The following is a 25,938-nucleotide window of genomic DNA, read 5'->3' on the forward strand; positions in this document are numbered from 1 at the left end:
CTGGACAAATGATCCAATAAATATGAAAAGAAGTCAAGAAAAGGACACACACTTACCCTCCTCTTCTCTATCCACGCCCCCGGTGTGTACCCTTCAGTCCTGTTTTGCAGTGGGGTGAGATTTCCCTTCATGTCACAAGTGCCTGTGAGCCTCTTTCTCCCCCCCGTCCCCGCCCATCTCCCCTGGCAGTCTGGGATTCCAGGGATGTCTCCTCCAGTAAAATAAACTCCTGTCCTGTCCCCTAGAAGCCCAGAACACACCATGGAGCTGTCATGGCTGCATCTCTGACTGCTCGGGCTGCAGAGTAGCCCTCTGCACTGCAAACGCCCCTTGACACTGTGTGTGTGTGTATGTGTGTTAGTTTTAGTGTGTGTGGTTTTGTAGATAGTGTGCCCATGGCCTGTTAAAGGCTAGGGGGCACATTTGTAAATAACTTGGCTTTGTCAGGTGCCATATTATGCACTTTTGGAGAAAGAGATAGCATGTCTAACGGTTACCAGACTCTAACGGAAGGACTGGCCCTGACGGTTGCTGTCCTTTAAAATGGACTCCGTAGTCCCCCATGATACGGAGAAGTCGAAGAGGACTTTTAATTTCTGACCTATAACTGACATGTCGAACAGTGTCGGTGCTCTTTAACGGTCATGTCTAACGGTTACCGTACTTTGTCACAGCACCTGAATGACCTGAAGAAGGAGAACTTCAGCCTCAAGCTCCGCATCTACTTCCTGGAGGAAAGGATACAGCAGAAGTACGAGGAGAGCAGCGAAGATGTCTACCGCACAGTGAGTAGAAATTTGTATGACTGGTGATGAATGGGATGATGAATGGGTCATTGGTCAGCGTTGTAAAGTGCACTAAGGATTGATTAATGAACAGAAAATGATCAAACCTCCTTGATTTTGCTTTGTTGAGGGAGTTGGGTGGCATTGAGAAAGTTATTAAAAGAGTGATGATAACAGCCGATTATACAGTATTTACAGTGTAAAGAGCTGCTTTACTGAGCTACCTCCACTGTTTGTTGACCCAGCTGTTACATTTATCAGAATAGGGTGATGTGACCTGTCCTGTCCTGTGTTTGTTTTACCATGTGCTTGCTTTAAGATATGACTGCAATGTGAAGGGCTACACATTAACTAAATGTTCGCTCAGGAACTTTTCATGCAGTTTCTGTGTATGTGGCTGTAAATTGTCTAATAGGACCTTTATTTTGTTTGTTCAGGGATTTGTGAAGATTTTCTGCCTTTAGGTTAAACTAAATATTTACTCTCAACCCACAGCACAGAGAAACTAAACCCAGTTATACTGCAATTCGTAAAATAGGAATCCATGCTACAATATGAGCAATATACTTTAAATAAGAAATCAGATCTAATAAATCAAAAAAACTTATGATACAGTGAGATTGAACCTCAAGATTGTCTTGGTACAGACCGAAATGTGTCTTTTGCACCAAGTATCAAACATTTGAAAGTATAGAAAGTTGACATCAAGTGCCTAGTCAGACTGGCAATCATTACTTAAATGATTAGTGTGACATTTTGGTAAATATGCCTGTTTGCTTTCTTGTCAAGAGTTAGGTGGGAAGAGAGCAATACCAATCTAATATCTGTTCATTAAATATAATGCCACAGCCGGCCAGGCAGTTAGCTTAGGTTAGCTTACTGTAGTGCAAACTTCGGAAACAGCTAGCCTGATTTTGTTCAATGGCTACAAACAACACCTAGCAGCACCTCTAAAGCTCACAAATTAAAAATCGATAAGTCACAGTTTTACACTAGGTTATGTGCGACTTTGTCTTGGCTAGGAAGTCGCTGCTCCCAGCCAAGTAATAGTCCAGCAGATGGTTTCTTCACCTTTGGATAAACCCACTCTTGATGTTTCCCCCAGCTTTGTGGTAATCATTTTTCAGCTGTACATGAGATAGGATATGAGAGTGGTTACTATTCTTCTCATCTAAATAAAAACAGACTTAAATTTATTCAGGCAAAGTTGTTGCACAACTGCTTGTGTTTGCTTGTGACAACATTTAAAAGTGGAATGTCTTCTTCTTCTTCTTCTTCTTCTTCTTCTTCTTCATCATTCATCCAACTTTGGTGTGTTCATGAGCTTTTAAGTCTTAATGTGGGAACAACATGGACACTACAAAGTAGATGCGATGTATTTTGTCTCATACTTGTTGCTGCACTAGTAAATTCATTAAAACCACTCAATTATTGCTGTCTGACTTGTTGTCAGGGTTAATGATAATACATAGCTTTTTTTTATTAAGGTCACTCTACATGGACAGCAACTGACAACCTAATACCATATTGCAAATTAAATTTGAGCAAAAAAGTGTTCTGTGCTTCTTACCATTAAACATTTACTTTCGTCCGCCATGTTTCTGCGTGTATGACTTTCGGCAAGTCGAGTACCACAATTTTTGCCAACTTTCCGAGGTTGTTGTTCTGACTTGAGGTGACGTTAACAGGGATTTTCCTGGTTGGGAGCTAATTTTACCAATTATTCTGACACCACATGAATGCCTCATTAAAGAATATTTATCTAGAAAAAACATTTATGTTCCTCAGATTAGTTATTGGAGGGTTATTGGAAACAAGGATAATATTGATATTGGTACCAAAATAAATGTATTGCATCGCACTAGTTTATTTTAATTTGGTAGTAAGTGTGTGTTTAAGTCATTCATTGAGTTGTTTAAGTTTTGACAAATGTTCTGTCTTTCCAACTCCTTGATTGAGAGAATTTTCAGTTTTTTCTCTGTTTTTCAACATTTTAAATTAATTCTTCAGTATTTTGGAACCAAAAAAATGAAGAAGTCAGTCAGGTTGTTTTTTATGTCATATTCTAGATCTAACAATTAACAATTAACTTTACACTTATTTCATTTAAAAAAATGGTAATCAAAATGAAAATAATCATTAGTTGCACCCCTAAAAAACTAGAGCACGCAAATACCATTTTATGTATGAAAAACTTTAGCAGTCTGTCTTTAGTTTGTGTACTTGTCGTGTCCCTGTGTGTGTACATGTGCACCTACAGTACATTAAGGTGACCCAGTTCAGCTGTTGTCTGTTTATACGAGCCAGCCAGTTTAAAACTCGTGTCCTTCTTCACTCAAAATCCCTTCATATCATCGGCAGCTCTTTGATATTTTAAAATTATTCTAAAAGGCTGTTTGATCCAGCTGAAACAGACCTGAGCGTCCTGCCACTTATCTGTCACATTACTGCATACCAGCTGTGATTGAGTAAACTGATCTCATGTTATACAGACATCCAACTGGATTTTAATCCTGATGCTCTTTACAATCTCCCACTCTGTGTGGATAAAGGTTAATCAGTCTAATCACTTTTTATTGGAGACTAAATCTTTGTTCCGTGTATGTTATCTGATCTTTCATTCATTGCTGTGTTGGCTCAGCATCATGACAGTGAGGGTCAGTGTTCCTGTCCTCTCGTTACACGTCTCAGTGTAATAGACTAGGTGTGTTGGGCACATAGTGATCTCTCTGAGAGCTTGAGAGACTCTATTTATAGAGCCAGCTTGAGTACACTGATTTATTTATCACATGAATTCGTATGAGTGTCCATATGAAAGAAGACACACCTCAGTACACGTGTGTGTTTCTCTTCACCATATGATTTGTCAGATTGATTTGCTTTTTTAAAGCATGTAACTTTAGAAATGTCAGCTCATTATTACACAGATGATTTAGACTGATGCATTTAAATAGGAAATGTAAGCAAACACACACAATCAATAGCATCTCGTGTTGAAAGTTTCACAGATTTTATTCATGTAAATAAGTTTCTGATCAGCTCATGGATCAAAATGGAATCAAAAGATTGAGTGTAAATCATATCTGATCATATGGATCATATCTGTCAGCAGGTTGCAGGTATGTTTGGTTTGTGCATGTCAGTCCTGTCAGTGTTTTGTCTCCCCTTTGCTGCGCCGCCTGGTTATTAGGGGATCTGTTGCTGAGGGCCGAGAGGCCAGCAGGGGCCAAAATAGCAGGTGCACTGTGATGGGGGTTCTATATATAGAGCTGTTTTCAAGATGGGAAAACGTCTCTCTTACTGTAAACTGAGTTGTTGACACACACGGGATACATGTTCCTCTTAGTTGTGTGTTACATTATTCATTGTTAGAGTATTTAGTTGAGTCATTTTCTATCATTAGCAATTCAGAGCATATGTTTGGTCATATGTTATATAAGTTCTAGTTTCTGCTGCATTATTTATTGAGTAGATTATGTAAATTGTCAAAATTCAAGAAACATCCCAGATGTTTTAACCATGTAATGTATTTTTGCACTGTTCATAATAATATTAAAATGTGTATATCTGCCCTGCTTTGCTTAACAACTTCTACTGTCATTTTATATTTCTGCACATAGATAGTTTCACAGTCACAGTTTCTGTTTTTAAATGAGCTCTTTCTGAAAGTTGAACATGCCTTGATCAGGACACATCAAATCATGTTCAGTCATAGTGCTGAAAAATATGTCAATTAGACAATCAACAAAATTGTCACAAAAAGGCCACCTATTAATCAAAAACAATAACTGCTAGTTCCAATTTCTTAAATATGAGGATTTGCTGCTTTTTTCTTTTGTGTGATTGTAAATTGAATACATTTAGACTGTTGTTTGGACAAAAGATCTCACTTTGTGCTTTTTAAAATTATGATGATTAAGATTAATTGGCAGATTGATTGATAATGATTATCTGAGCCCTAATTTGTCAAAATGAGAACTAAATTCATCATATCACAACTATATTTCTCACTGTCTGCAGTGATTATGTATGAACTTGTTTTGTCCAGCAATATGGGTGCAGGCAGCACTCTTCGTACAATATGCAGCACTCTTCGTACAATATGTTTATAATGCTGGTGTGGGTTTCAGACTGTTCGTGCTACTTGCTGCACGTGTAAACTGGCTCTCCACAAGCATTGAGGACATAAAACTCTCTGGCTTGGCTGCCAGGACAGGAGAAGGTCAGCAGATTTGCACTTGTAATTCTGCACAAAGAGGTACTAAGACATTTTTAAAAGAGAAAAAGGGGAAGATGAAGGTAGAAAAGAAGAGACTAAGTAATAAAGGTGGAGGAAAGGCAGCTAGACCAAGATGAACCAAGAAGGACAGTGGACAATCTGTTGAAAGGAACCTGAGCCTGGCAGCATTGATAACGCTGATAAAACCAATGATCGCAGTTATCTGATCTGAGCCCAGCAGACAGACAGACAGATAAACTGTCCTCTCCCTCCTGTCTGAGGTCAGAATGGAAAGACTGAGTCCCATCTTTCCTACTGTTAAATCCTCTGTCCCCTAGCCCGGTGTAAGAGCCCTGATTGGCCCTAAAATGTTCCCTGTGGACCCCAGCAGGTAAACAAACTGGGGAGTTTAGCATTTGACCCCTGGGATAAGTATCTGAGACTCCCCAAATTCTCCTGATCTAAATATACCAGCCATGACAGCACGGTCAGATGCTCTGTACTGATGATACATAACACCTACCAGCTCTGATTCACACAACAGAGAGGGAGAGATTACAGAGTGATGGAGTTATAATGACTGAGGAAACTGAGCAAGAAAGAAGACAAATGTGTGTGTGTGGAAGATTGGAGAGAGCGATGGAGATTCAACAGTGAAACTACAATGATACAAACATTTTGAAATGCTAAGAAGCTTTAAATTGTGAATATTTTGTCGTCTTTTTAAAATATACATTCTTTAATTGAACCACAAATGTACAAAGATATAAAAACACTAAACAAAACACAAAATTACGACATATTTTTATTTCCTGATTCACATGCAGCTTGATCCTTAAAAAATTCAATACGTGCCATATGATTAATACCAAAACATAATTGCTATTAATCACACAGTATGTTTATGTTTAGGTCTCATTTAAAAGGTGACAAACTTAATAACTTACAGAGGAGAAGAGGTCTCATTAGCCAAATAAGAAAACACCTGTGTGAGGGTGAACCATGGATGTGTAGGAGCTTTCATATTGACATATTTTATGTTAATTAAGACAATCATCAACAATATATCTCATTGTTTTCAATTTTACTGTTACAGCCTTATAGTAATTACTAGTTGGCTATTTACAGATAGTGAAATTGTCATCATATTTTTCACATAAAAGACCTCATGAAAGCTAATTGCCAAAAGATAAAAAGTCTCTGTAAATAAATGACCAACTGTGTATACACAGTGTTTGTCTTGAGAATTAAATGCTACAGATAATAGTCGCATTGCGTATAAAAGTCTCCTTAGTGCAGCAGGTATGATAATGTCAGAAAATATATGTGTTACATGTATGCTTTGAATTGCAGAAATTGTTCTAAAATCTCAAAATGTTCTTTTATTATGCCAAAGTTTCAATATTCAGCTGGATCTCTCAGTCACTTTAACAGCATGTGATCAAATTATCACCTTAATTCACAGTTCTAGTCAACACTATCCACCATAACTGATGCTGCAGTATAGTAGGTCATTTATCTGTTGCTGAAATGCTGATGTGTAACAATGATAATGTGATGGATGATTAATAAACTGACGATTCACTTTCTGCTTTCATCTCTTGTAGAACATCGAGCTGAAGGTGGAAGTAGAGAGCTTGAAGCAGGAGCTTCAGGAGAAACAGCAGCTTTTGGACAAAGCCCTGTGAGTCCACACATATTGATCTTTTATTATTGTCATTCTTTGTCTGTTCTGTTTCTGTCAGTTGTCTGAGGTGATATGAAAGAGGTTATATCCAGTATAAAAGAGGGAGAGCCATTAATGGGATTTAAAATATGTTATTTCTATGTTAGATTGTTGTTGTTGATTGTTTGAGACAGATGTCCTCCTCTTCCTGCGGGGATTCTCCTGTCCCAAGATGGAGCTTGAAACTGCTGCATGGGTTTAGTAGATTTCATGGGTGATGAAGTAAACAGTGGGGCTTGTTCTGGGTTGATTGAATGATGGCATTACAGTAACCTGTCTATATAGCTTACACACCATAAATGTTTAGCCCTGTATTACTTTAATTTGATGATAGTGTACAGAAAGAGAATTTAGCTGTTGCTCAAATTGACAAAGACGCTTCTGAGAGGTTGTGTTGTTGACCTTTATGTTGGAATGATTTGTTATTGGCCACCATGTAGTGTTCCGGTGAGGGATAAATTGGCTCTAATTACTGCTCTCAATTTTAGTAGCTGTTGTCACCCCCTCTATCCTTCAGTATTGTTACAGTGTATAGATATGATGAGGACTCTGCTTGGTGTCAGCAGAGATGATTCTGAGTAAAGAAGTGAATGATTTTAATGCTATGGCTAACAGTTATGCTGCTGAGGTCTGGTTGTTACCACAGCATTTCCCTACATATTAAACTATCTATTGGTATTTGGTATTTCTCGTTGCCACAGATCGATAGTGATGCTTTTTGTTTGATTTACTGCTTATTATGTGGTTTTAATATCAACCTAATTGCCTGCAATGACTACCATAGCCACTGGAGCTGCTGGCAAAAAAGAAACACATCATAAAAATCCATATAATAACAATAAAAAATCATAATACTAAGAAAATGCAAGGAAATGCCTAAATATAAATCACAGAACTCCAAACCAACAGTAGAAACTCAGCCTGTCTTGATAGCTTTAATTATTTATGTTGTCAATAGACCAGCATTACTGAATCATCCTTCATCTGACCTCTTGCAGAAAGGGTGGCACTTCAGGCTGTCTTCATAGGCGAAAGGTCTCGTTCACTTCACATAAAGAACATTTGTCCAAGACTCAGATATTTGCATTACTCAGACTGGTTCAAAATATCTCAGTTATTTGAGCTGTTGCATGTGGTGGACAGAGTTAAAAACGTATGTAGAGAGGGTCTAGAACAGGACTCATGGCGACAGAACGGCGTGTGGTGTGCCATTCTGGGAGCAGGAATTCTGGGATAGCACTGTCAACTGACTAAGTGATATAGACAGATGCTTGCGCAGTCGGGGGTCTGGAGGAATGAGAGTAACACTTACATCATGAGACAGATCATTTGGTAGTAGGAGAACACAAAGAAAGAGACAGGCATGAGGAACAGATTCATAGCTTTTACAGTTTGTATGAACTAGGCATTTGACCACAAACGCATCTAAAAGTAAACCTTCATACCTATAACAAAGTTTGAACTCAATAAATACTGCAGTCTAGTTTACTTGCAATAGAAAAAAGGACTCAAATTGCTTCCACTGCTGTATAAACGTCAAGCCTTTCACCACTTTTTTTTGAACAGCTCTAATCTCTGCTCTCAGTGGGAGTGTGTTGGGCATCCCATGAGCACTGTAGCATACACGAAAGTGATGACATCATTTTGCTTTCTTGGCATTTACTAATCTCTCTATCATGTCCCAGTGCTCCCCCCTCTGACTATATCTGTGTGTGTGTGCTCAGACTCAGCTGATTAGTACTGTGTTCAGTATGATACCTGATTGATTTGGTGATCAACTCTGACATGTCAATTTTGCTGTTTGACAGCACGACAGCAGAGAGCTTAACCAATCACAATGAGGCAGAGCTGCAGAGACGGTGTCAGGAGCGACAGCATGAAATCGACCACATGCAGCAAGTTCTTGAGACCAAGATTCAGCTCCTGCAGGAGGTCGGTCAATTCGCACACTCAGCAGTCAGTCACACTGTCACAAAGACACCCCAACTTTATAAATCATAACTGCTTTTGTGTGTATGTGTTTGCAGGAGGCCCAGTTAGCACGCAGTGAGGCTGATCGGATGGCCTCGCTAGCTGGATCACACTCCCATGCCTCCCTGCTCTCCCTAGACACCCCTATGGAGGATATCCCTGAGGATGAGAGGCCTCTGAGCATCCTGTCCCCTTCCAACACCAACAAAGACAGGTGCAAAACACTACAAAATCTCCTCAATCATCACCAATGCTAAACCAAATCCATCTCCCTGTGTTGCTGACCATGCTTCTGTCTGTGTTCAGGGTAATAGAGGAGCTGACTAAAGAGCTTCGCTCCAAGGATGCCCTCATCACGGAGCTGAGCGGAGATAAGACGACTCTCACACTGAGGGTGGGAGAGCTGGAGGGACAAGTTCATGAGCTGTCTTCTTCTCTGCTGCAGAAAGACAAGGATGTGGAGGTATACATGTTCTTTAGTTACATTAAATGACTCTTAGTAACACAAATCTTCATAGGTGGCAGTCTCTCTAATCAGATGGAAGCCCAAACTATTAGCTTTTAGCTATTTATACTGCATTGCTGTGGACCACCATGTCTCCTCTGCCCAGACATCTATTCTAGAAAGAGGCTCCTGAAGTAGCATATGTGACATTCCTCAGTGTTATTTTAACAGCTATTCATGTAGGTCATACAAGCTATTTGTACACACATCACTACTTAAACAAACGCACACACTGATGTATACAGGTGGCCAAGTATAGAATTATTGGAATACTTTTACATATCTATAAAGTAATCATTTCATATTTCTGTACAGGTTTGTTCATTAACTCCTATATCTGTGCCTATGTTCCTCAATCATACATCTTAAAATTGTGTGTAATTATTGATTATTGTTTCCAGTCTGAAGGTGGTACACACAGCAGATTTATAGTCTGTCTTCTTTTTCACACAGTTCTATCAGGAGGAACTTGGTCGAGAGAGGCTGCGCATCGAACAGGAGATGCAGGTATGTGGAGCTCTTTATTTTCATGTAAAGAGACTAAAGCATGTCTACAATGTGGGCAAGAAGTTGTAAATTAAGTTTAGCGTTTACAATACCTGGAGCCTTTACATGTTGTTTTAGAGTTCTCCACAGAGTGTCAGAACAGCATCATGGTTCTCATTGTTGAAGTTCAGAGCTCTTTCTCAGACAAACTCTGCCTCCTTATGGAGAAGTGATGCATCGCATTTCCAACAGGAGTTATCATGAACCGAAAAACAACAATAATTGAGACATATTTTAAGAATTTGTTAAATCACTGGATGTTTTACAGAAATGCCTGATAACAAAAGAAATTAAGTTTGGAAAAATCACAAAGTGACTATTGCATTTTCATTTAAAGTAAAATAAAAGAGAAGGTTGTGATGCAGAACCTAGTAACTGCATCTATATTTGACCAGTTTTGTCACATTTTGCTAATGTAGTCTGCCTCTGCAGAACATTTTGTGCAGAAACAATATAACAAAATCAATACAAATACTCTGCAGTGAGAACAGGGACATAATTGTACCTCGTATTTCCAGAAAGCTGAAAGAACCAATTGTTACAGTATCATGACCAGTGACTGTTTAAATTTGCTATGTTCTCCCAATAAAAAACAGAACTGCTAAGAAAAAAAAGAAAAGTCATGGCAAAAAAGTTAGTAAACATCCAGTGAACCCTTCTGTGGAGAGCTGAAACTCTCCTCGTCTTTGTAAAATCTAATCCTAGATGTTTCTTGAGTCAATGTCAGAGTCTTTTTCCAATCTGAATGGAAAATAATACAATTGGTGAATTAGCACATTGCAGCTAACAAACAGAGGTGAGGAACATGACTCGCCTGTGCTCATCAAACCTAAAAGTCTGTCTTACAGATCTCATCTCACAAAGTGCCAGAATCTGATTACGTTTACATCCCCAAGGACACATTTGTCTTAATATGTAATGAAACTTCAAATGGAGAGGGACCATTATACTGACAGCTGCTCACACTGCCTAGTGTGACTCTTTGACACGAGATTGTTCTGCATATTAAAATGAATAACCATCATTACCTTTATCAGTGTGTTCACCCACATCTATCTTAGCTGTGCAGTGTTAGTTCTTGTTATTTGGCTGTAGCCTGAATGAGTCACAGTATCTGTGGCAAACATGTTCGTCACTGGGTGAATTTCTCACAAGCAGCGTTTTGTTTTCAAGGTGCCCCTGCAGGCGTTTTAACTTGTAAATCAGTTTTGAATTAAGGATGCAAATGTACTCACCAGGCAGGCTGTCTGCTCAGATTTCACTCTGGATGCATGTGTATGCATAGTGTGGGTTTTGTGCTCTGTGTTGGCAAGCACTGAAAAAACAAACAAAGCTGAGATGTATGTTTGATGATGGATAACTGCGCTGTATGTGCAAACATTCAGTTACCAGGGGAACAGTGGACTACTGTCCACTGTGACACAGGTATAATTTACATATGAAGAGGTTAGCGTTTTATATATGACAAAGGACATAGCATCAACATAAGTACAACAAGGAAAGGATGTTTGTTTTGTTGATGGCAAAATTTGAACTGTCAATGTGTCGAAAGGCCAGTTCTTGAGTTTTGACTTTGCAAAATTAGCGGGAAGTGGCTGTTGTTTGTTGTGCAAGTGGTGAGTGTGCAAGAATGGATGTGAGACAGCCTGTAAAGCTAAAAGTAGATATGTACTGTTTATGACAGTGATACCTTATAATATGCCTAACAAAGATAAGACCCACAGTGAGGTTAAACCTATGGGAAGATGTTGTGTGGAAAGCTGAAAGAGGCTTATTTTGATTTATCAACACGGGTGGTGAGTTTGTGTCTGTTGGATACAGGGAGGTTCTGTTTGCTTATGGCTTCAGAGACCTAGGCGCTGATTGTGTACACATGGCAAAATACTTTCTGAGGTTTTGCTTATTAAGTCTCAAATTACCACCACTGAAGTACGAATTCTATGTGTTGTATTTTCACTTAATTTTATCTTATATTTATTAAGATTATCAAATGGGTTTCATCTTATATACATTTACATGCTTTTATGTTGATTTTATGTCTTTTTTTGATGTGACGCAATTGGTCTTGTTTTAAAGCACTTTGAGTTGTATTTTTGTCCTATACAAATTAAGTTCTTATCATTAGTAATCAAATATACAACATACAATAAAATATATTTCTGCATTTTAATAATTTACATAAACTATTTACAGCAAAATATGACTAAAACAAAAGTACAAAAACAAAAATGTTTTTCTTATGTAATAGCTTTAGATTACACTTGTTTCTTTTACTACTAGTTTTATTTTATTTTATCAATTTAAGTCTTACAGCAGTCCAGGTGAATTCTGCTCACAGCTGCATCTGCATCTACTCACAGAGATTAAAAGAGATCATGTTAGCATCAGTGTAAGTGGGGTCTTGCTTGTGTGCGTGTGTGCACATTCCCATGAGGTGCCTCCTTTCATATGTGCGTGTGTGCATGCAGGCATCTGGCTGGTTAGCACTTTAGCAGGTCTGGTTTCAGCAGGGTTGTCAATAGGTCAGCTTGACCTTTTGAGTGCTGAGCGACCACTACAGTGATATAAAGTTGTGTTGTGTCCAGACAGACGCCCACCACAAGGCCTCTTAATTAGTTCCCCAGACACCACGGCCATTTAGATAAAATCTATGGCTGGAGAGAGGGGAAAGAGATGTCACTTGAAACATCTTACCACAATAATTTCAGGGTTTCCTTTTCAAGAATAAGCTGTAGTAATTTGTACGTTGTATTTTACAAAACATCAACTCAAAAAGGAAAATAGTGGACAAATGTATTATTCAGATGCATCTTTCCCCTGTGTTGTTGCTTCTTTGAGGGCTCCTCGAGGCGATTTTAACATCTGATTTAGAGAAAAAGACAAGTAATTAACCCTCAAATAATCAGCAATCAGAGGCCTCAGAGCAGACACAAGATCCATAAGTCTGTCTGATGTTAATTAGTTAAATATGTACTGAATCACGCTGTCCTGAAGCAAAAGAGTTGCTTTGAGGATTCAAATATACAGACTGTTGATGGTATTCCTTTACTGCATATCTACGTGGAAATCACAGTGTGACAGCGTGACCATCTGTTTCTGCACCCTCTGGGGAAACTAAATTCTCTGCAGTGATCAACTTGCACAATCACGAGAAAGGCCTGGTTGTTTGACCATCACAGCCAAATCATTGTTGAAATATCAGCACCATGCAGAAAATATAACTATAAATAGTAATCTTGGAACATGTTTTGACATTTGGTACTGGTGATTGGATATATATACCTAATAAATGACTAAAACAATGAATTGATTATCATAATGATGATTTGCTGTTGTAATGCAGCCAGTATGACAATGACCTTATTCAAAGTTTATGTTCCTTTGCCGTGTAACCTCAGGCAGCATTACATCACAAGTAGTGATGTTTAACTACTGCACTTACGTGTTGTCTTGGTAACAGATTTTATGGTTTACTGATTAGTATGTATATAGTAACATTCCTATGTCTTTAATCTGCAGAGCCTGATGAAAGACTGACTCTGGAAACATGAATAGAGTAAAATAACATACAGTGTGAAAATGATTAATCTCATTGGTATGTTCTGTAGTCCAAAGATATTAGTAGTGGCTTTATGAGTTCTAGGTCATGTACAGTAGGCTTTACACTCCTCAGTATAATCATAAAGATTGTGCCATCATGCAGAAGTAAAAATAGGCCCTTTTTACATTTTACTGGAACACTTGAACAGGGCAGATACATTGTTATTGTTAACAGTAACATATTTGCTGTGAAAAAAGGCTTATCAGACAGTGCTTTACTCTAATTGTCAGTTTTGGTTAGTGAATTTCATGAGGGAACTCGTTAAGATACAGTGCTAGAAAATGGAAACCATTTCTATTCAACCCTTAGTTTTGTGTGTGTGTGTGTTTGTTTGTGTGAGAGAGAGAGAGAGAGAGAGAGAGAGAGAGAGAGAGAGAGAGAGAGAGAGAGAATTGTTAATGAAAAATCGAATTAGACAAGATCTAAAATAGTGCCTCATGTTTGTGCTTAGACACGTTTGATTTCATTCGACATAAAATAGAAAAAAAGATATTAGAATTAAAATAGATATATTTTATGATATATATCATATATATCATATATCATATTATATAAAGCATACAGTAGTTTGTATACTGTACAAAGTATACTACGCTACATATTTCTTACATTTTAAATTATTATAGCCTACTTACATTATAGACATTGTGCAGCATGCTCTGGCAATACTGTATTCATGCCAGTGATGTAAACTTGAATAAAAAACTGAGTGTAATATAATAAAATCAACCTTGCTCACTCAAGTAAAGAGTGGAGTCATTTCACTATACAGAGCGTCACTAATGTTACCCTGATACTGAGCATTTCACCTGTTCAGTCAGGCGAACGTAGCTTAGTTAACCGGATAGGAGGAAGTAACAGACTCCTAGGGGAGCATCACTTTGTCTCTTCACTAATAAACCCAAATTAAACTCATATTTGCTGGATTGGCATTTATTTCTGCTATGTAAATCAAAACAGTGTGGCTTATGAATAAGGATCATAGTGGACATTGAAGAATAAAGATCCCTGTCTGACTTCACCGGGCTCCTCCACCCCCTCTTTTCCTGAATGGTGCGCTCCGTCGCTGCAGGTCTGGTTCAGGCAGCTATAGCGTTATCTAGCCGCCCGGAGGATCTCGGACCGCACGTAGGACTGTGGACACGGTGAGCGCGTGCCTGAGTGTAGCAGTCGGTAACGGCTCTGAAATGAATGAACTGTCTCTTCTCCGGACACCGGCGGAAGATTCAGAAGGTTGCCCAAAGACTCCCGCTCCTGCTCTGCGTCCGGGGCAGTGGATAATTCTCGATCCCCGGTCATGATGAACCTGACGGCGCGCGGTGCTGCTCGTGTGTCAGTGACAGCCCGGTGATGGTGCAGAGGCGCGTGCGGTGCTGTAGGGCAATGCAAAACAATACTTTGGTGACAGCGCGAGGACAATATAGACCTAGAGAAAAATACTGCATCTAATTGATTAGAACAATGATGACTTCAGAGTGCGTCTGTTGGAGGACTGCGTCATATTCCTGATGCACCTGCACGAGCTGATCAACCTGACCTGATAGATAGATTTAATGACTGTCTAATTGTCTGTAATCTGTTATACCTCACCGTTTTCTGTCCTGCCAAGAACCACATGTGCAACCAATTCTCTATAAGCCTGATGGATTGCTTTTTGTCGACCTCATCTCCTTAATTTTTAAGCCATTGAATGTAATGCCATTGCAAGGACTGATGTCAAAAGCTATATCCTTTTTATTTCCTCTTAAAGTGTGTGTTTGCTCAGATTCCCCTTAAGGATTCAGCTACCCTTATGTGAGAGTAAATAAAATATTCTGCCATTCTCAAATACTCATAAGCCCGTGGAATGCTTGATCTCAAGATGAAAGAGACATGTCGCATCTGTGGCCGAGATCTCTGCGGCAACCAGCGGCGATGGATCTTCCACCCCACTGCCAAGCTCAACTTGCAGGTGCTGCTGTCTCATGCTCTGGGGCAAGAGCTGGCCCGGGATGGCAGAGGAGAGTTTGCCTGCTCCAAGTGTACCTTCATGCTGGACCGCATGTACCGCTTCGACACAGTGATTGCTCGTGTGGAGGCCCTGTCTATAGAAAGGCTGCAGAGGCTCCTGCAAGAAAAACACCGGCTGAGGCAGTGCATCAATGGACTTTACCGGAAAACAAACTCAGAGGAGGCTGCTGTAACTGGGGCTATTGATGAACAAGGGGATGGGATGGTGGACATTTCAGGTCTCACCCATGCTAAATACTGTTCTCTGCTTCAGGAGGATCTGGTCTACTCTTTGTATGAGTCCTGGGCAGATGATAGTTTGGACTCTCACCATCATCACCACCATCAGTGTGCTGCTGATCCAGGGTCAGAGGTTACAGTTGCAGGGTCACACCGTTGTGTGCCCGGCACTCCAAGGAGGTGTCGAGGATGTTCCTACTGGCGGGTTGCGGACTCTGACTATGAAGCTGTTTGTAAGGTGCCCAGGAAGTTGGCACGGAGTATTTCTTGTGGGCCATCAACCCGATATTCAGCCAGTGTTATTGGAGGGAGTGTGACAGGAGGAGGGGGTGGTGAAGCAGAAAGAAAAAAATTGGAAGGGTCAGATGAACCCCCTTCCTCTCTAACTCTGGTGCCTGGTTCTCAGGACCCCTCGAGGACATCAGACAGCGATCGCACCCTGGCTGGAAGAGCCAGCTCCAGCCCCTCTGTAGCATCCCTGGAGACAGCTGAGGAATACATTCAGCCTGGAGCCAAAACAGATGGGCCACTGAGCTCCCCCAGGGAACCAATAGATGACAGGATATCTGACTCCCTCTCTGAGGAGCACATGGGAGCCCCACATGGCCAAGCCTCTCCTGCACCCAGCCTTTCTCTGGCCCTTTGCTTGCTGCAGAGCTATGCTGTCCACCGACCAGTCCAGAGCACTAAAGGGAGTAAACTCCCAGTGCTGCTCAGACGGAGCTCCAGCAATGGAGGCACGAGGCTGGGCTTCCCTGATCCAATTCTGGGAATGTCTTATGGAACTCCAGATGGAGAGAGATACAACCACATGCCGATACCTGAACTGGATACCCCTCTGATCAGGCTGGATATCGGGGTTGATCAGGGTCTGAGCTTGGCTGACATGGAGGATTTATTGGAAGATGTGTACAAAGAGTACCCTCCCCCACCTCCCCACCAGGTACAATACCTTGATGAGGATATTGCTGAATAGATGTATTTCACTACTGCAGGATGATCTCATTGGGATAGTACATTTTTGTATAATAAATCCGCAGTATCTGCAGCACTCTGAGAACCAACCCCACAGGCTTCATCAGCCTCCCCACAAAACTATTATTTTTCACCACCTATTTGCACTTGTTGTATTTACTCTCATGTGTATGTCGCTTTGGATAAAAGCCTCTGCCAAATGAAATTGTAACATTGTAAGACCAGATAAAAAAAGCTTATTAGCCACATAAGCCAACTCTCAGTCACTTAAATCCTGCTCACAGCTTCTACAACAAGCTTTTACCCAGTGGATGTGAGCTATAGTGTTGTGTGTCCATTATGCTTAGTTGTGTAAGTGTGGGAACACATTACATTAGCAGTCAGGTGTGGGTAAGCTGTAAACCACGGCATGGCCTAATTACTTACTGTGCGTGTGAGCATGCACATAAAGGTCATTAGTCGTGTCAGTAAAGCAGAGTGCAGACAGTGAAAACATAGACATTTTTTCCTTGTTTTTTTCCTATTTTCATGAGCTTAAACTATCCAAAAAACTGAAAACTTGAATTTAATAATCTTGATTTTGTAATTCCTTATCTAATCTCAGTGGTCTAGATTTAGTTCTGATGATCTGAAATAGCAACCTACACACACACCCTACACTGACTTACATACCAATAAGAGCTGCTGACGTAAGTAGGTTAGATGTGGGGAGACAATAAGTCAGAGTGACTCCACTACTGGCCTATTTTCACTCGGAGCCCTTGAGGCAAAGCGATCCACGCAATGTCAGACCACCCTGTCATATCAGCACTGGTTGGCTCCTATAATAACACAATTAAAATGATAAGTTCACTGCAAAAGTTCTATCGGAAAAAAGAAAAAAACTACAATAACAAAAATCAACTGAATTAATTCTTAACTACATCGTACTACAAATTCATGTGAAATTAATGTGTAGACTAGCATATCATAATAACATTCTTATTCTAGTTTTTGAAAGTTGTAAACATTTATATGCCAGTTATGTAAAAATATAAAGGCACAGAGCACTCTGGGTACACACACTCGTGCTAACTCATGCATGCAGCTCACACATCACTCGAGAAGCTCTATCCTTCATCAGAGCTTTTTTACAAAGTACACACATGAATAAGCAGAGCAGATAAATGTACACATATTACACAATCCACTGTGAACGTTATACAGCCTGCAGCCTTTGCATTTTACATGGATTTTGAGCTGAACATCTACGCTCGCTTTATTGTCAGTCTTTAAAGTAACATCCTATTCACAAATAATTCAGCTTCTGGATTTGTTCACAAGATGAATCCAATATATTAGGACTTGAAACCCTAACATCTGACCCTCCTCTCTCTTTTACAGAGCCTGGTTGAGGAGCAGCAGTCTCAACTGAACCAGTATGAGTGTGCAGCCGGCCAGTGTGTCAGTGAGCTGCAGAAGGCCCAGCTCCAAGTCCAGTCCCTGCAGGCCAAGGTCCATGAGAGCGAGGCCAACAATATGGTATGGCTCATAAAAACACCTCATTTTAATCAGATTTGATAAAAGCACATTTGAGGCCTGATGACAGCCTGACAGTGATTTCTGTCTTGTCTATGTAGAAGCTGCAGGAAAGTCTGAATGAGATGGAGTGTGAGCTGCGTTCACTCCGTCAGTCTACTCAGAGTCAAGAAAGAACCATCCAGGGCCTCACAGAGTCCATCAGCACCAAAGACAGTGAGGTGAGTGTTTTTCTTTGTTGTATGAACAGAGATCAACCTGTTTAAGATGATATATGTATTAGAAAATGTGCTCATATGATTCATTCTGCTCCAAGGCCCAGGACCTGTACCAGCTGATCGAACAGCAGAACACTACACTGTGTAAGCTGCGGGAATTGGCCCACCGCAACCAGCTAGCACAATCCAAGGTGAGATATGATGAACGGTCAGTGGTGAAAACCCTGATCCAGAATCATTTCTTGACTTCAGACTGGTGACATACATTCTGTCCTTGTTGTGTGGTCATCCTCTCTCCAGGCTCCAGAAGGGGTCAGCGAGTCCTTGACGCTTGCCCAGCTGCAGGGTGAGTTGGTGGGAGTGCAGAGCTCCCTGTTCTCACTGGGTCTGGAGCTGGAGGCCAGTCAGAGGAGTCTGAGACAGAGCCAAAGGCAAGGAGATGACCTGGTTAAGTTCAAAGACAGACTCAACTCTGATCTACAGGAGGCATTGCAGCACAGGGATGTCACTGAAAAACATAACCAGGTTAGTGTGTTTGTGAGGAAAGTGGGCGTTTAAAAGGACTTTTGAAGTATGGATGATGCAGAATGTGTAATGTCCTCGCTCTCTCCTGCAGGACCTTTGCTGTGGCCTCCAGAAAACTCGTTCTGAGCTGCAGGCTAAAGAAGCAGCTCTGAAAGAGAGCGAGGCAGAGAGACTCTCTGTAGTGCAGGAAAAAGACAGAAGCATTGCACAGCTCAAACACTCTCTGCAGGACAAGGAACAACAGTTACAGGTAATACACCAAATCCCTCACATGTTGCATGAATACAGTATATATGCACAGATATACACACATGCACATTTCTCATCCTTTACAAAAATCTTTATATCTGTAGGAGTACTCAGAGATGTTGGAGTCAACAGGAAGCTCCAAACCAAGAGATGCCCTGCTGGAGAAACTAAAAGAGCGTATTAAAGATAGAGATAGAGCTCTAGAGGTAATACACATACAGGCACACGCACGCACAAACACACACACACACACACACACACACACACACACACACACACACACACACACACACACACACACACACACACACACACACACACACACACACACACATTCAGACATTGATTAATACTGAAGTACACTGAGTATCCCTCTCAACTGCAGTTCCATGTGGGTTACTGTACTTTACACCATGTGATTAATGGGACCGTCTCTCCAGAACATTCTGTGCAGGGAAAACAGAGTTTATTTTTTCATCAGAAAGCAGCAATGTATGCAGCTTGCAGCAGCTGAAAGAGCCTGTGGTAGACAGTAATGAAAACCCCCCATAGACCAGTAGGTCAGCATAAAATATCACCACTTATTAAGTAAAAAATCATGGGGGGAATTATTATGGAGAGACAGAAAGAAAAACATCACTACTGTTTTCTGTTAGAAATCAAGCAGTTACAAGAATAGACAATATAAGTCAGAAAAACCATGAAAAGGATCAAAATATTCCTTAAAATTAATTAGTAAATGTCTCTCATTTGTTTTTATGCATTTCTAAGCGAAAGGAGCTGTGAACAAGCCACATCCATTAGTTTTTGCCTTTAACCATAAAACTGCGTGCTGTACAGAACATGATGAATATCAGGGTGAAGATGAATATCACTTTTGCCCAGAATAGCAGAGTGATTTTTTCCCCCTCCATCTGCTGCCTTCAGCGCTCCATCGATGACAAGTTCCGCTGTGTGGAGGAGCGCGAGGGCCAGGTGAGGAGGCTGCAGCTGGCTCTTAGGGAGAAGGAACGAGACCTGGAGAGACTCCGCTGCATCCTGTCCAACAATGAGGAGACCATCACGGTATGCTAGATATGGACATGAATTTGATGCATGTGAAAAATGGTAACATTTTAGACAAATATGAGGTATCGTGTTCACATTTTTCATCATTTATGGTTACACCTGGGATTGTGTATGTATTTCAGAGTCTGGATGCTTTGGTGCGAGGTAAAGAGCTGGAGCTGGAGCAGGCGGCCGAAGCCTACAGGAACCTCCAGTGGCTGAAGCAGCAGAGCGAAGAGAAGGAGAGAAACACTCTGAGAGAGAAAGACATTATCATCAGCCAGCTACAGGCAGCTTTGCAGGCACGCAGCCAGGAGACACAGGTAACACACACACACACACACACACGCACACTTATGCCTTTATTGTCACGCCTTACAAGTGTTTGTTGATGTCTAATTTTCAAAGTTTTGGAAAAACATGGTCATGGTAGACAAACCTGTAGTACTTGTTTGGCCTTTTACAAATAAATACTAAGTGTGCTGACTCAGCCTTTTCTGTGTGAATTTAGTTTTGTGTACGTCCACAGGATCTGACAGCTGCCCTCGTTGCCAGAGTCCAGGCTGGTCCCACTGAGGTTGTGGAGGAGCTGAAGGCTCGACTGGCGCTGAAGGAGAAGCTCTTCCAGGAGCTGTTGTCAGACCGTAGCCGCCAGTCTAATGAACACCAAACCCAGGTCCATGACCTGCTCAACACTCTCAGTTCCAAAGACCAGTATCTGCAGGTAGGCTGTATTGCTGGTCTGGGAACAGATGGGTAGCATGGTAGAAGTCTGAGAATAGAAATAGAAATATAAAATTCACAGATACATATATTGTGCATGAACCATAGAGTCCAACAGCTGATTTTTTTCACACATTTGACACTGTTTCTCTCTTAGGACAACTCCTACAGACTGTCTGTGGTGATTAGTGAGCGGACAGGTCAGCTGCAGGAGCTACGCAGACAGCTGTCAATGAGAGAGCAGGAGCTGTGTGAGCTGAGACGAGACAAGGAGAGGGAGATGGGAGGAGAAACGGAGCATCTGCAGACTCTGCTCAAAGAGAAGGAATCCTTTATCAAGGTACATGTTCATATTGTCCTTACTTATCTCTTTAGCTCTCTTCCCTGTAGACTTGGTCTTCACAGTGTACTACGTTCATCAGGAACTGTTACAGGGCCAGGAAGAGGCGATGCAGTCATCCTCAAAAGAGAGCGAGGCAGAGATGAATGCTATCCAGGAGGAGCTGCAGCTGATACTGAAGAAGGAGAGAGAAGCTCAGGTATCTGTGTAGTACCTGTAATTATACAATAATCTAACAATCTTTGACATTTTTTAAGAAAAACTCTTATCTTTATGCCCTCTCCCTGCAGAAGGAACTCTCTGCTCTGCGTCTATCTATAGCTCAACAGCATGCCAAGGAAGCTGCCACAAAAGACAGCACTGATCACCAAGTAGGTTTTTACTTCAATCTTAACTAATGAGACAATATTTTGTTGTTTGTACTGCTCAAGAATTGTATGTTTTTACTGTCCTTCCTCCACCCTGCGTGCCACGGTGATGTAGCTCGTGCTGGAGAAGCTTGTGTCAGAGTACCACAAGTTGAATGACGCCCTGAGGGCGGAGAAGAGATTATACCAGAGTCTCACTCACATTCACAGCAAAAGTGACAGGTAAGGAAGCGTCTGACCAATCAGTTTCCTGTAAATACAGTAAACTGCATTTTCTTTCCCTTTTACTATAAAGACACTTTTTCCTTCTCCTCTTCTCCACCTCACAACAGTTCACAGAAGATCCAGGCTCTGCACACTGAGCTTGACTCTGTTCAGGCACTCCGCGGACAGCTGGAGGAGGTCCTGGCCAGGACCTGTAACATGGCCCTTGTGCTGGAAAGGGCAGCTAAAAGGCAGCCCGACATTGGAGGTGGGGATGGGCAGGGTCCAGCCTCCAGGGCTGCAGGGGGCACTGTCACTAACGTTGTGTGATGTTTTGTCTGACAGCACTGAGTGAAACTGGCACTCTTTATGTGAGATGGAGCTGTTTGTTGCCACTGACGGGTTTTTTTTTCTTCGTTTTTTTAATGTCCCTAAAGTAAATGTAGAGGCACACATCTTCCTAATCCTATCCTTTGAAGAAGATCAATTTACCATGAATAATGCTCATTTTATTATGAACAAAAATTAGCAATACTAAAGGTAAATACCCCAACAACAAATGTCACTCTAGGTCAAAACTTGGCAGCCCTGTAAATATGATCAGATGATTTTATTATGTGTGATTATGATACTATGATCAATGTGAGCCGTCAGTCTTCAGACAGCTTCTTCCAGATAGCACAAGCACTACTCACAGTAGCAGAAGTTAAGTCTGTTCAGATTAACCTCATTTGTATGAAGTGGTAACGTGCAACTCGAAGTTTTATTTATTAATATATTGTGTTGTGAGTGTTGGTGTGACTTTGTGTTTTATATTGTTTTTAAAAAACTGCCTGCGTATTGCTTTTGCAGTGCAATTTGTTCTGTATTGCCATTTCTGCGTACTGTCTCTCCCCGGTGTCACCCTTCCAGCCTTACTGTCACAGTGAAGAAACTCAAGCTCATGCCTTACAGTTAAATGTCTTGCCACCATTCATTTGTTTTATACCATTTCTTTGTATGCAGGATGTGAATATTTACTCCAGGCCCAAAATAATCCAAAAAGACGGCCAAGTAGCTCAGCTCAGTACTACCATCTGACTTTAGCTTTCATACACAGTTTTATAATGTAAACCTGCTTGCTCTAGTTACATTTTAGTCTAAAAGATATGCATGATCATATGGGATGGTAGATAACTTAATGGTAATCTAAGATAATATCTATTGTTTGTAGTTTATCTGCTTGTTGAACTTCAACTCAGCTTTGCACCCAGATACCAGTAAATTATAATGGCAGGTAATTTGTTAGTGTGCACTGTCCTCTCTATAAGTCACATGAGATGTGAATGCCAGAAATAATATTTTCCCATTTGATATTTATTTATAGGTAGAGTACATTTTCTCAATATTTGTGCCCTGATCGCTCATCTTGCCTCAAAGATGGAATCCTTGTCAACACTTCTTTTGTATTTTAAATGCAACAGAAATAAAACATGTGCTGGCTTTTTGTCAAAAGCACTTCTGTTATGGATTTCTCTTTATTGTGTTTAATTTGGGAATTTGTCTCAAGAATATCCCAAATGTGAAATCCCCCACTTGATCCTTTATGTACCTCCCATCTCTCCTCAGAACAACCCCACAGTGTCTTTGTCTTCCTATCGGGGTTCCTCATAGTAGAAATAGCAATACCATGCTGTCCTCAATATCCTCAATTTGTCTCCAACTTTATCATAATACACACTTTGATAATCACACTTACATGCATAACAATTTTAAAAATTGTCAAAAATATCAGAATTTTTTCAACATATTTCTTCAGATAATTCAGGGTTTATGTGAAACTATTGTTTCTTCATGTCTGTGATGCATGAGATTGTGGCATGGTTTCATGTTTGCATGGCTGTTCTGCTGTAATGTCCAGTTAGATATTCACAACACTAAAATACAAAATGCACCAAATAAGGGAAGCTCATGTGAGCCCTGTCACTGAATGTCAATGATATTTCTGAAACATGAAGTCTGTGTAAGTTTATATGTCAAATCCTCCAAACAACTAAAAAAAAAACCCAGCTTCAAGTAGTGCCCCCTGTACATGTCCCAAGTGTGAGAGGTCACATTTTCGAGTGCCACTGTGTATAAACAGGGCCCCACATTCACTCAGTTTGGCTTACAGTGCACATTGTTCAATCAGTAATAACCCAGCAGTTTCTCTCCATGAATTTGACGCCTTGTCATTATAGTGGCACAAAAAAATGACTATGTTAAACTGTCATACTTGTTTAATGGTCTAAGGAAACCTTCAGTTAATAACTGCTTTTGAACTGATTATAAGGAAATACAGTAAAATAATAAGCTGCAACAACATGTGTAACTGTAGATACACAGCCATACACCTATGGTTCACGTCTAGTTCTGCACAGTGTGTGTGTGTTCAGGGACAAAAAACAGACTTAAGACCAGTTGACTGGAGACAGCTTGTGCAATTGGGGACAAAGCCGTGTCCCCAATTAGTCTCCAGGAAATTAATGTAAGTCTATGTAAATACCCCAAAAGTCACGTAAGCAAACCTGTATGTGTGTGTGTATGTGACTGTTTGTCTGTTGTGTATCAATGGAGTGTATTATGTTGTATGTAAAACAATTTTCCTTTGAAATTCCTGCCCGTCACTTTCCACTGGGCCTCTGCTTCCTGGCAGTGAACCAACATCCATTTATGTGTTTTCCTTTTGCTCTTCCTGCGTGTGTGGGTGTGTGCGTGTGTCCATTATAGAGAGTTTATATTATTTAAATAACAGAATAATATTCTACATACATATTTAGTGTTCGCACGCAATCTCAAAATGAGTGACTGACACATATGAAACATTCATTCTCTGTTTTAAGTGTTAAAAGTTTCACACTGGTTCTCATCAACACACACGCACACTCACTCACACTGGGCTGTACCGCCTTGGGTGTTTTTTGGCTGGCTGGCAAACTATGACCTAACATTTCCCTTTAGTCCCATGACTTCCAAAGGGGTGATTCAGAGTTGAGGAAAAAAGGGACAGAGTGAACTCTAGAGAGAACGAGACGTAAAAAAAAATGGCAAGAACAAGGACAATAACAGAGGATTAAGAAATAAACAAGAACGAAGACTCACAAGTGGATCTTATCCTCATATGTTTTTTGTGTTTCAAGAGCTCAGCACAGAGGAGGAGGGGGATGATGAAGACGGCAGCAGTGACGAGTTTACGGACAGCATAGAGGAGGACGATGAGAAAGTGACAGCTAGAAGTTTGGCCTCCATTCAGGTGAAATACTTCATTTAAATTTGAATTTACATTATTTTATGGATATTTTCTCAGTTTAAACATTGATGAAAGCACTTTACCCAATCCCATGGTTTTGATAATAACATACAATATTTTATGTTTTTCTGATGGTTTAGACATCTGGAAGGGCCAGTGGACCTGACAATGTCTCCGGAGGACTGGTGATGGGCTCGCTGGCCCAGCGAGCCGATGGGAAGAGGGACAAACAGCAGCTCGAGGAAGCAAAAGCAACACTCGAAGGAGAGCTCAAAGAAATAAGGTCACAGCTGGAAAGGGATGGATACACCTCTGTGGCTCAGATGAGGTACGTACTTCTCTCATAAAATCATCACCAAACATGTCTGGAGTGAAAGTTTTGATTGTTTTGATCTCTCCTTCGTGAGTTGTTTGCATTTGAGGACAACTTTAATCTTATGTCTGTTTCCTTATGTCTTTCTTTCCATCATATCCTAGGAGTTCACTGCAGAGGCTGCAGGAGGAGAACCAGTTCCTGAAAGCAAACCAAGAACAAGCTGGACTCCTGGGAATGAGGACAAACACGGAGGAGAATCACAGGAGCCTGAACCAGGAAGAAAAAGAAGAGGACGAGGAAGAAGAGGAGGAGGAGGATATTGAGGAGGAGGAAGAGGAGGAGGAAGATGAAGAGGAGGAAACATCTTCAGTGCCACTGGGAAAGCGTCGTCCTCCCTGTGTTAGTCTGAGTGAGGAGCGGGGGAAGAGGCACTGCACACGCCCATGCTCTCTGGAACCGGGCACGCTGACGTCTCATCAATACAAACACCAGCCTGAGACGGTAACACATTATCACATTAAACATTTAATTAGAAACAAAATAATGAAGAAGTCTGAGTGACTTAAATCTGCAGCTACAATCCATCACTGATATTTTAAGAGAAT

At 40.8% G+C, this 25,938-nt stretch overlaps 1 protein-coding gene across 1 annotated transcript in view; it reads left to right on the forward strand.

Moving 5' to 3' along the window:
• Window positions 1-273: 273 nt before the first annotated feature.
• Window positions 274-25,938, forward strand: part of LOC133990311 (myomegalin-like) — a 35,110-nt gene continuing 9,445 nt past the window's right edge. Inside the window, exons 1-23 of the mRNA XM_062428588.1 lie at window positions 274-785; window positions 6,612-6,688; window positions 8,539-8,662; window positions 8,758-8,915; window positions 9,008-9,164; window positions 9,660-9,713; window positions 17,941-18,078; window positions 18,177-18,296; window positions 18,392-18,484; window positions 18,594-18,818; window positions 18,910-19,068; window positions 19,172-19,273; window positions 19,995-20,132; window positions 20,258-20,437; window positions 20,644-20,838; window positions 20,995-21,177; window positions 21,260-21,376; window positions 21,468-21,548; window positions 21,661-21,767; window positions 21,878-22,017; window positions 24,908-25,020; window positions 25,158-25,345; window positions 25,495-25,834. Coding sequence (XP_062284572.1) covers window positions 645-785; window positions 6,612-6,688; window positions 8,539-8,662; window positions 8,758-8,915; window positions 9,008-9,164; window positions 9,660-9,713; window positions 17,941-18,078; window positions 18,177-18,296; window positions 18,392-18,484; window positions 18,594-18,818; window positions 18,910-19,068; window positions 19,172-19,273; window positions 19,995-20,132; window positions 20,258-20,437; window positions 20,644-20,838; window positions 20,995-21,177; window positions 21,260-21,376; window positions 21,468-21,548; window positions 21,661-21,767; window positions 21,878-22,017; window positions 24,908-25,020; window positions 25,158-25,345; window positions 25,495-25,834 — 3,330 coding nt within the window. The 5' untranslated portion in view covers window positions 274-644. The remainder of the gene's footprint in view (window positions 786-6,611; window positions 6,689-8,538; window positions 8,663-8,757; window positions 8,916-9,007; window positions 9,165-9,659; window positions 9,714-17,940; window positions 18,079-18,176; window positions 18,297-18,391; window positions 18,485-18,593; window positions 18,819-18,909; window positions 19,069-19,171; window positions 19,274-19,994; window positions 20,133-20,257; window positions 20,438-20,643; window positions 20,839-20,994; window positions 21,178-21,259; window positions 21,377-21,467; window positions 21,549-21,660; window positions 21,768-21,877; window positions 22,018-24,907; window positions 25,021-25,157; window positions 25,346-25,494; window positions 25,835-25,938) is intronic.

This window comes from Scomber scombrus, chromosome 11 (assembly GCF_963691925.1).
Source record: "Scomber scombrus chromosome 11, fScoSco1.1, whole genome shotgun sequence".
In the NCBI taxonomy this organism is placed as follows: Eukaryota; Metazoa; Chordata; class Actinopteri; order Scombriformes; family Scombridae; genus Scomber; species Scomber scombrus.